Source organism: Pteropus alecto, unplaced genomic scaffold (assembly GCF_000325575.1).
Source record: "Pteropus alecto unplaced genomic scaffold, ASM32557v1 scaffold206, whole genome shotgun sequence".
In the NCBI taxonomy this organism is placed as follows: domain Eukaryota; kingdom Metazoa; phylum Chordata; class Mammalia; order Chiroptera; family Pteropodidae; genus Pteropus; species Pteropus alecto.
In genome coordinates, this window is record NW_006438906.1 from 3,856,701 (window position 1) to 3,868,564 (window position 11,864).

The window sequence follows — 11,864 nt, forward strand, 5'->3', positions numbered from 1 at the left end:
ACTCAAGTTCTAGACCCTTCTCTGTCTGGCCCATTCTCTGCTGCATCAAGTCCTAGGTCTAGCACCAGGACTTGGATGGCTTAAATTCTGGGGCTGAGTCTTATCATCCCCTAAAACACTATTTTTCTCCCTTAGCTGCATGCTAGAAACACCTAATAAATTTAAAAAAAAAAAAAAAAAGCCTGTTTCTTGCCCCACCTCAGACTAATTCTTTCAGGGTAAGGCTTTGACTTTTCCATTTTTCAAAGTTCTCCATGTGATTCTGATCTAATACAAAAGCTGAGAAGAAACACTCTAATATTCATCTTGCAAGAAAAATAGACTATGTGAAGAGAACCTTTATCTCAAATTAAGGAAGAAAGTTTTGAGATTTCCAGGGAAGATGAAAGACTGAGGAGATACACAAAGCCTCCCATTTTGTTTTGAACACAAACATATGTTGATGAAATATAACAAAGTTGGGAGGAAAAAAGGAAAAATCTCCACGAACCAAATGAAACTAAAAGCCAAATTAAGGTTTTGGAGGTAAAGCCTTGTGACCCATCTTGAGAGCAAATAATCATAATGCCTAGTGAGTTGGATATCAGGAGGTGGTGGGCTCTGGGGAATGGCTGGGGATTGATTTTGACCCTGCAGGATGTGGAGTTGGATCAAACAGCATAATTTAAAGGAAATGAAGAAAGTGGCATTTTCCACATCTAAGTTGGTGTCTACAAATCTGTATCTACCATAGGAGAAGAAGCTAAGCAGTAGCTGTCCATAGGGAGGTTGTTATACTATCTGTGTGGCAATTGACTTTAAATTTATAATGTGATGTGTAAGTTAAATCTAGCTTATACACTAGAAGTGACTAGATATCATGACATATCTATCTAATGACATATAGATATTACAGGCAATGCCCACGTGAAAAGTGATTTTAGTAGTTAATTGGAACTTAAAATAATGTTATCTAAACTAAAGGGTTTGTTAATTAGTATAAGGGACATTAAAGATGTGTGTGTGTGTGTGTGTGTGTGTGTGTGTGTGTGTGTGTGTGTGAAATGACTGATTCTGAAGATCGAAGATTTATTAGAAATATTGTACAAGTAGTTCCACTTGTATTTCTGCATAAAGAAGGCAGAAGAATCTGGCAACGCCAGGAGTGCAGCTTTCAGTGACCAGAGTTCCCTGGGTCTTCTATTGTTCTTCCCTGCATCTTCCAGGGAAGAGGTATTCTAACATCACCAGAGTTCCCTGGGTCTTCTATTGTTCTTCCCTGTCATCTGATCTGAGTAGAAGCCAAGTTGGTCCTGCCATTAGTACATCAGTGTATCTGCCTTTGAGCATGCTTTCCATGCAAGAACAGGGAGGGGAAGTTTCTTGGCTTATATAGCAGTGGTATAGTCTTAATAATAAATCATTACTTATTTGGATGAATTTGATTTGAACCTCGTATTCTTTGTAAAACATCACCTGTAGATGACAATAGGAGATGAGGTGTTTAGCTCTCATATAGCTCTAATCATGGGCGTCTACCAAAGAACCTGACATTAGGGAAATGGCAAAATTTACAGAGATTTCTTTTTGCAAGAGAGGTATTCTAACATCACCCCAAGGCTCAGAAACCCACTGATAGGCAGCTGCCTCCACCTGCAGGCTTACCATCCTCAAGACTGATGGGTGGGAGATGAAGGATTAGGAGCACCTGACTCAAGAAAGCACCAAAAAGGCCTTGCTGGAGAATCTCACTTGACTTTGGGCTTTGGGTTAGTGGTCAAATTCTTACCTTTTCTCTAATGACCAAAGTCCTCACACCACAGATTAAATTTCCTAGAAACTCTCTAGTCTCCTTGAACTTGAATCTTGTCATTAGTTCCCACTGATAACTTCATTCCTATAGGGCTGGGCTATTGAACTTCATTCTACCATTCTCTGAGGGGCCTGGAGCCCAGACCCTAAACAGTAAGTCACATGACTAGCCAAAACTCTACTTGCAGAGTTTCCCAACACCAGCCAGGAACCTGCAGAAATACAAGTTTCCTGGAGTGGAACTGCTTGACATCCCCCCTTGCTGTGAGGATTAAATGAGACCTCTCTAGTAAATAGTAAGTACTGTATTTACTGGTCAATTTCCTTTGACCTAACTTTTTGGCAAGTTTCTTAACTCTCAGTGTCTCAGTTTTCTCATCTGTTAACTGGAGAGATCAATAGTAGCTGCCTCCCAGGGTTGTTGTAAGAGTTGGGTGTTAGCATAATATAGCAGGTTGAATGACAGCCTCCAAATAGATATGCTCACGTAGTAATCCCCGGAACCTGTGAATGGGATGTTATCAGGCAAAAAATGTGAACGACCATCTTGAAAGGAGGAGCTTATCCTGGATCATCTGAGAGAACCCTAAATGCAGTCATATACATCCTTAGAAGATAGACACACAGAGAAGAGGGAGAACAAATGAAGAAGAGGAGGCCGAGATTAGAGTGATGTAGCCACAAGCCAAGGAACATCTAGAACCATCAGAAGTTGGAACAGGTAAGGAACAGATTCTCCCTTAGAATCTCCAGAGAAAGCATGACCTCACCAACACCGTGATGTTGGCCTCCAGAACTGTGAGAGAACAGATTTCTGTTGTTTCAAGGCACCCTACATGTAATTTGTTACAGCAGCCACAGGAAACAAACACACATATATAATACCCTGGCATGCAGTAAGCATTTGTGTTATTAGTCAATTTGTTCTAAAGGTAAAGATGCCAGTTTTAATGAGGTTACAAATCAGAATACTTCAGGAATGTTGTTCTCATTCAAGATTTTAGGCATCCTTAAGAGTGAACGAAAGGGGTATATTTGAAGGGAAGGCTAGACAGGGTCTACAGAAACAGGCGAGTGCTCCGTAAAACTTGACTGTAGGTTTGGAATTTAAGCTAATAGCACTGTAATTGTATCAATAATAATATAAAAATATAGTCTGGTAAATGTTTAGATCTTTAATAGTCTGAATTAGGTTATAGTTGGCCAAGGCATCAGTGCTTAACTTTTGTCCTTTAACCCACAGTTCCTTTGAGTGGGACATATACTTCAATCTCACAGGGGCCCGTGACCCTATCTGGAGTTTTGGACCAGTTGTTTTCCTCCCTTACACAGCTTTGAACTTTCCAAGTCCCTGCTGAGCTTTAACCGGGTCATGTTCTTTCAAATCAAAGAAAACATATCTGAATGAGGGGGCGGAAGGGAGGTCCATGAGGCAAAGTTCCCAAAGAGTTTGATTTTTTAGGACAGTACACTCCAAATCTTGAGTTCCTGAAGCCTACACCAAGCCCGGATGTCCCTTGTGCCTCTCGGAGGTTGAGAAGAAGAAGTCAGACTCTGGGAAATGTGACTGTGAGGTACTGAAAAGTAGATGTGTGGGTGGACCACTCTGATGGCAAGGAAGAAACAAGCTATGAGACCCCTATCGAACCACTCTGATTTGGTCCTCCTTCGCCTTAATGATTTTGGAAACACTGGCTAACAGAGAAGCCAAGGAAGTGTGGCATTTTCGTTTTGGGCTACTTCCGCTCCTGGGTCATTCTGATTTTCGGTGGTGCCCCAACCCTAGGATGCCATGATACCCAACATTTCCCTTGGTAGGTTTCTTAGGTCTGCTCTCTTAGAAATCGTAGTGATTCTGTCTTCTCACTCTGTGCTAACATGGTAGCCATGAGCCACATATGGCTACTTAAATGTAAACTAATTGAAATTAAATAAAATTTAAAATTCAGTCATATCGGCCACATTTCAAGTATTAATTAGCCACATGTGGCTAGTGGCTATTACGTTGGACAGTGCAGTGGAACATTATATCATTGCAGAAAGTTCTACTGGACAGTGACATTCTAGTTATCCAAGATAAAAAGTGAAAGTGTCAGGTTATAAAGGGATCAGCCAGGACACTTGTACTGAAGGCTAATTACTCTCATAACTTTCAAGTAATGAACACTGCACACATCTGCAGTGACCATCTAAAATACATACAGACAGACAGAAAAAAGGGCACAGCCTGTGAAAATTCTATTAAGTTTTTAAAGTAATCATGTCATTTTTAGTCTCTCTTTTGGAGGATGTTATTTATTGTAAGACATCATTTTTATTAAATACACTGTAGTACAAGAGACTTTCCATGTCAGGTTGAGAGAAGCTGGTCACATGATTTACAAACAAAACTTTTTTTTTTAAACACTGATATTCTGGTGTCACTTTGAAGTCAGCCAAGATGCAGTGGGTCTTAGTAAAGCAATGGACCTCAAAACAGATTGCAAAACAGGAACCAGTTTGTATCTGCACAGAGACGTCACATTAAAAAAAAATAATAAAGCAAATAAAAAGAGTTCTAAATACCAGGGCACGATTTAAGGGGCATTATATCTTCAGAGAGATATTGAAATGTGTGTGTGTGTGCGTGAACATGTGTGTGTGTGTGTGTGTGTGTGTGTGTGTGTGTATGTGTGTATGGCCCGGATATATACAAACATCTCTCCATGTACAGAAGCAAATGCAGAGAGTGTCCACATCTCTAGGCAGATTTGTAAGTGACAGGTAATGATCAATGAAGGCAGGGAGCAATATTTCACTATAATTTGGCCATTTGTCAAAAGATTACATATTTAAAATCCACATTTAATTCAAAGACCTTGTATTTAAAACATTTCCAGCTGTTTTATACATTTTTAAAGCAATAGTAAGATATACAAGCTGCAAGATGTAGGCCTTTACATTTCATTTCATTTTCTCCAATTTTTTTTCTAGTTCAAGCATGTGACTATTAGCAGCTTTTATTATGCTTGTTCCAATATATTGAACATTCAGCCAACCTTCACTCAGGATCATTTTTATTAATTCACAGATCAAAGAAATAAAACAAACATGGACCTGGCCTAGAATGCATAGACTAAAAAATGACATCCCATGTTTTCCCATTTGTCTCCTGAGACGTATGGTAAAGATGGCAAAAAAGTTGCTTGGTTGCTGTTGTGATATTCACAGTGTTTTGCCTGCAACACATATACATATATATATATATTTTTTTGCTTTGCTTTGTGTTTGTGAGAAATGGAGCAAAACATAAAAATAAATAAATAAATACGTAAATAAATAAGTAAAGGTAAAAAGAAAAGAAAGAAAAAATTAAAACCTAAAGATATTCAAGAATCTTTGACTTGAGAAGCAGAGTGATTCATTCCAGTCTTGACAACAAGAAAATACCCCTTATGTGCTGTCTTATTTAACTACAAATCCCTCCCACCCCTAATTCTTTAGAATAACATTTGGTATCACAACCTTGGAGTCTCTGCACTTTACAATGATGCATCATAAAGAAATTGCTTTAATTGCTCATTTAGCCATCTGAGTAGTTGGATCACAGGCCATCACCCACATGATAGTTTCTGTAACAGTGATAGAGGGCCGAACCGAAGCTCAACATTAGAAATGAAAGTCCTCCACTGGGAGAAAAAAAAGAGAGAGCAAGGGAATTGAGGGTGTGGGTGTATGCAGTCATTTATCTAATCAGATATACAATTTAATGCTATTGGCATTATAGAAGGTCTAATTTGCAAAAGGAAAGATTAAAACTTAAAGTCCTAACCGAGGGATCCTTTCATCATGGCTCTTTGCAAAGGACAGCCTTGTACGCTGTCGTTGCTTGCATTTCCACTTGGTTATGGGAATGCCTAAGATTCGTTTGCCTCTTTTTAGGGTCTTCTACTTCTCCCCACTGGCCTTCGAGACACTGGGCTCCCAACATTCCAGTTCTTTTCCGGAATGCTTGGACTCCGAACACGAGTGTAACGGGGTCATAGTGGGACAAGGTGAACCTAATGCAAGAAGATAAAAATATCCATTTTTCTTTCTTGGACCTTTACATAAGGAGGTCTATTTCAGTCTGCATTTTCTTTTGTAAGGAGCCAAAGAAAGGACTCAGTGTAATGGGATGGCTTCAAGTCAGATGTTTTGGGAAGCACATTATCTTAAATACGCCTTCCACCCATGTTGAAAAGTGTGGTGTAGTCCTACTCACATGGAGAATGGAAGCACTAATGGCAACATGACATTACAAAGTTTTGGTTATTTAGCAGATTTTAAGCAAATTATTCATACTGCATCCTACTTATAATTATCTCTATTACTGTGTGCCTATAAATTTATACATAAGCACACAAACACACTATTATGTGTGTTTGCATATGTATAAATTAAGTATTTATAATACATATAAATACATGAACATACCACAGGTAGCGCTGATGTGAACACATATGTGTAATATGAATTCTGATATAATCCTTTATAGGATAGTTGAAAATGTTGTCTAAATAAGCCTGATTATGACATTGGTTCAGCGTACAAGGATATAGCTGAAGCTATGAACATGATTATATATCACGATATCTCAGCTGCTTGTCTCACGTGTTTCATTTTGTTCTTCTAACATTATATCCTGCTTCGTGAATTGTTAACATGTTTTCCTTCCTAGACTAGAGTCTCTAGTGGACAGAATCATGATCTTGAGAGTCAGAACATTTTGATTAAGTCTTAGTGGTGCCAGAAGCTAACTTGGAGATGTCTAGCATACCATATAACTTCTCCAGGTCTCAATTTCCTCACCTATAAGAAACGGGAATAATTTGCTAACGTATATGAACACTGTTTGGAAAAGTATTAAACAATTTGTAAAATGAAATGATTTGTCAGAGTTTGGGCTAGAGAATTAGGTTTGTCACTACTACTTGTAGTTTTTAACAAATTTGATGGCAGGCCATATTCTGTGATCATCACATTTGAGAGTGAGGTTGCTTCTTTTCTAAAAATTAGAAGAGTATGAGAAGAGGGGCTTGTGGAGGACCAGTGTAGAACATTTAAATATTCTGTGGTTCATTCAGCTACTTTAAAAGCAATCTGGTATTCTGTCAAAGCAAGACGTCTCTGAAATCAGTACATACTCTTGAGACAACAGAGGAAGAAGATAATAATCAGCAATATAAATAACTATAAAGCTTTGCACTTGCATAGAACCTTTCATTTCAAGACCTTGAGGGACTTGTCAAAAGGTAAGGAGAGGTTATTTTAAATTTCTTTTTATTTATTTTTTATGTTTATGTTTATTTTTATTTTTTTGCTTTTTTCCTTCAGAGGAAAACACAACACTGGAATGGAATGCTCCCATCTTCTCATTTGTCTTAAATCCTTGCTCTAAAACTGCACAGTCCTCCTTGAATTTAATCATTTAGAGTATTGCCTCCTTTGCTCTCTGTTAAAATAAAACAAATAGGTTGCAGCTTCTCCTAGAGCAAGCTGGCTAGTCACGCAGAATGACAAACCTGTGAAGATTTTCAGATCATCACTGATGGAATCTAGAAAAGTTTTGTACAAATCTGCCTTTTTTTTTTTTTACTGCTTCACAGAGTGCCACAGTGTTTTAACAGTACCTTGGGTCCTTAATAGGATATATACGTGCAGGTATATATCATGGAGATATGGCTTTCATTATATTATTATGTGTATTCTGGAGGGTTTTTTTCACTGACAAAGAGAACAAACAACTCAACTCCCATGTTCCATAGGCCAGCGCAGAACCCAAAGGGACTGTAAACTTTGTCTTAGCCAATCCCCTTCACTTGACTATAGATGCTACTGCATTTCATTTTGTTGTCTGTTAATCGACACTTTTTTTTTTTTTTGAGAACTGGTTTTCAAACTCCATAATAGAAAATAAAGTGTTCCAGTAATTAAGGGCACAAGCTGAACTTAAACAGAGCAATTGCACCTTCAGAAACAAATATGAAATAAAATGACTTAGGATGAATTAAAATCACTCCCTTTCAATCTGGCTCGTTTTATAAAGATGTCAAGTTAGCAAAATTCCCCTCACAGAGGGTAGCAAGTTTTCTTCAGGAACAGAAATATTTTTCTTCCTTGGTGTAACTGATTACCCAAATAACTGTAAATTTCTATTTAAATTTACAACCTCTCTTCACAAAACCTGTGACTGTACTCAGAAGCACACCTCGAAAGCTTGGTCTGGGCAGAGCCTCGCATTGACATGCTATGCCTAATTTTTTACTTCTTTTAGTGGAGTGAAGAAAACAAAACAGCATACTGACAGTGGAGTACACTTGGAATTAAACCACTCTCCCAACCAGAGACCAGAGCAAAGACTTGGCCTGTGTACACTAAACATCAATGTATATGATGTCCCCAGGGATGAGGTTTCCTTTCCCTCGGGGATTGACTTTACCCTTCCCACGGTCCCATAGTGGGTTTGACGTGCATGAAGACATCCAAGCTTCAGGGTCTGTATTTGTTAAAACCCATCACCACCATATAGCCCAGAGACATTTATATTCAGCTAATGAACTCCATTAGCTTCCCCTAATTATATAAGTTATGCCTTTTATGAATCTGCTCTACATATCAAGGGCACAACGTCTGGAGCAGTAGTTTCTGCACACAAGGTATTAATCGACGAAGACCATGCACAGTTTTGCTTGAACAGTTAAAAGGGGTAGCAGGTAGAGATCGGAGGGAAATGCTATCTGAAAAGTTCAATATAAGAGAAATTTGCCTCCGAATGTATAGGTTGTCCTATATTTTCCAAGTCCTTGGCTTTCCTACCCAGCCCTGAAATGATCTCTGGACAAGAATCCACCCTTTTCCAACTGAACTCGACAAAGGCTCAGTAGATAACTTTTGGGAAAACAAACCAGTGCTATCGCCGTGACCTACAAAGACAAGACTGCTTGAGTGTGTGATGCGTCATCTTGTGTCTCACAGAAGCCATCTTTTCTCTCTACTGCACTCTAGTGTTTCTGGTGATGGAAAAAGAATAGTCCATGGCACAGAGTTCAACAGTCTTTTTACTCCTCAGAAAGGTCCTCAAGGAAAGGTGCCGAATACATTCCTCCCAGCTAACAGTCGCTGAGTTTTTCCTAAGTAAGGACTGACGCCAGCTGATCCCAATGGTTGTCTTTGTTCCTCTCATATTATGGTTTATAATAAATCTTCTTTCTCTCTGGTTTTAATCTCCCATAGATAAAGGCTTCCCAGATTGAACACAAGTTTTCCTTTTTCATACACAGGCTTAAGCCATCCAAAAACAATAAGAACAGTAATAATAAATAAATAGAAGTGAATCCATAGAAACTCTCGATGTCTGTACAGCAGAAGTGACAAAGTTTAAGTCAAATATTTGTTTTCCCTTTTTTTCATCCACATCAAAGGCAGGAATACAACAAGGCATTGTTAGTTGTGGTGGGCAAACTGGAGTGTCTGCTGATATAACAAATTAGGTTTGTTAAGGCCTTTGTCTATGCAGAGTTAATAGTAATGCAGAAGCCAAATTGATTAGAAAAGAAAGGGTAAGTAAGGACTGTGAAGCAGGGAAGACAAAAAAGAAAAAGAAAAAAACTAGGGAACAAACCGAGGGATATGGAAAGAGAGAAAGAGATAACGCCAAAAAGAAGTCCATACTTTGTCTACGGTTGGAGAAGTACACATTGCTTCCTTCTGAAAGCTTCTTAGTGTCTTTGTTGTTAATACTGTCAGAGTAGAGAACAGCAGAGTGATGGCATCCAGCGGCAGTTAAAAGACGTTCATCCTCTCGGCCCATCTGAGGAGGTGCTTTGGGAAGGATCGGTCTGGGAGACGGGGCCCTAGCCTAGAATATCCAGATAGACCGGAGATGCCTTGGCCAAGTTCTGAAGGAGGGTGTGGATGCCCTTGATGTTCTTCCTCATGTGGGGCTCTCGCTGCCAGCACCCCAGCATCAACTCGTAGACCTCCTGGGGGCATGTTCGAGGTCGCTGCAAGACTCTGCCCTGAGTGATGCATTCTATCACCTGGATGGAGATCAAAGACAGGATCAGACAGGAGGAAAAACAATGTAGGTAAAGCAAATGTCAGCACAAAGAGAGGGGTGCTTTAAAGAAAGCCACTCGGCATTTACATTTCGTTTTCAGAAGGAAGAGAGCCATTGCTATAGGTTGGTATATCATGGTTAATTGCACTGATTTACATTCATTTTTCAAGCCATACTGATTTCACCAAACTGGTGGAAAAAAATTATCTATAGGGAATGATCCTAAACCTCAGCCTAGTTTCAATGTGTTTTAGTTTTACCAGCCCGAGATAGAACCAAGGCCACCTTCATGTCAGGGTGCTGACTGAAGAGGGACCCTAACCCCAGCCTATAGAAATGAGTGATTATTTCGGACAATAGTACTAGATAAAAGACAGACTTGGACCTGAAGATGATGTGAGGGACCTGACCAAGAAACTAGGCCTCAAATACAGATATATTTGCAAAAGGATACGAATAGGAAACAAAATGTTGGAGTTTTTCACTAAAAGTGAATGTTCTAATGAAATGTGCAAAAAGGAAAGAAATCTGAAACCTCGTTGGACTAATACAAAGAAACTAGCTGGGCTCCAAGGGTGCTGGAATGTCACATCTGCTATTAATTTACTAGATGAGCAGCGCATAGCGATTCCTCAGTCTCATCGCCAGAGGATCACAGGCATGTCAGCAAACACTGCGCTTTTCCTTCTCTAGAATTCTTATATCTGGAGAGCGACTATACTTTGGACACGACATTTAGGTACACAGCAGGACGTTTGGGAGGTGCTGCTCCCAACAAAGCCACATAAGATCGCGTCCTAACTTCAGGCCACAGGACACTTCTCGGGGTCAGCCTTTCGGACGGTTTTGTCCAGGCCACCACGCACCTCATTGTTGGACAGCTGGTACCAGGGCTGTTTGCCATACGTGAAGATCTCCCACAACACGACCCCCAGGCTCCAGACATCACTTTCTGTGGTGAACTTTCTGTACATGATGCTCTCCGGAGGCATCCAGCGAATGGGCAGCATCGTGTGGCCACCGACCTGGCAGAAAAGGGGTGAACAAGGAGGCATCAGTCACCCCCAAAACAAGTTCCCGTCATCAGAGGAAAAGGTGTAGAAGGAAGATGTGGGGGACATTTTTCCTTTATTTGTATTAATTTTAATTTTAATTGTTTATGAACACAATTACGGGAAATATGATTTATTAATCATCTCAAGCATCACAGACAGAAGGCAAAGAATGGTAACATTATTTTTTTCCTATTATTTGCAATTCTCCCTAGAAACTAGACCGGAGTGGAACTGATGACTGGGTAAATGTTGATTTGTATAAAAAAACTCAAGCTTATCTTCTGTTATGAGGATGAGTCGACCTTCTAATGAACAAGGTAACTTTGACCAAGATAACATATCGGAGGATCTTCATTCCAAAATGACTCACCAAATGACTACTTCTCAGCAAGGCCATAGCTTAGCTTCCTTCCAGTTTAGGGTGTTAGGACTAGTGCACAATGCTTCCTCAAACACTTTTGCCACAACCCAGCAATGGACAGGGCAGAAATTATTATTCTTGTTTTACAGATGAGGCAACTGAGGTTCAGGTTGCTATGGACACAAAGAAGTCAGGTCTTAGGACTTGGAGCTCGGGATTTTCCTCTATGACGGACACTGCATTACTTATTTACAAAAATAAATAAGTAACTATGGTTCTGAAAAGCCCATTTGAGTAAAAACACAGAACCTGAGGCATTAGATGACAAGAGCATTACCATAGGCAAAGAGAATTTTTTTTTTTTAAACAAAGGAGACTTGTTAATGACTTCTTACTTCCTGGAGAAAAGTGAAGAATTCCATTTTCAGGTTCGTAGCCCATGAGAGCTGTCTGATTCTAAAACCATGATAAGATTTCTGCACAGTAGCCCCCTGGGTGGTAGGTCCCAATTTTCATGCTGGTAAACCCCAGCACTCCCAGCCAAAATGCCGTGCCTGACACCAGAGCAGCAGGTGAA

At 39.6% G+C, this 11,864-nt stretch overlaps 1 protein-coding gene across 6 annotated transcripts in view; it reads right to left on the bottom strand.

Annotated features, from left to right (window-relative positions):
* Positions 1-7,393: 7,393 nt before the first annotated feature.
* NTRK2 (neurotrophic receptor tyrosine kinase 2) overlaps positions 7,394-11,864 on the bottom strand; it is a 318,904-nt gene continuing 314,433 nt past the window's right edge. For all 6 annotated transcript variants that reach the window (XM_025049746.1, XM_015592644.2, XM_025049745.1 and 3 more), the window contains 2 exons: positions 10,738-10,896; positions 7,394-9,851 (listed from right to left, as the gene is read on the bottom strand). In XM_025049746.1, the coding sequence (XP_024905514.1) occupies positions 9,666-9,851; positions 10,738-10,896 (345 nt within the window). In that variant the 3' untranslated portion in view covers positions 7,394-9,665. The remainder of the gene's footprint in view (positions 9,852-10,737; positions 10,897-11,864) is intronic.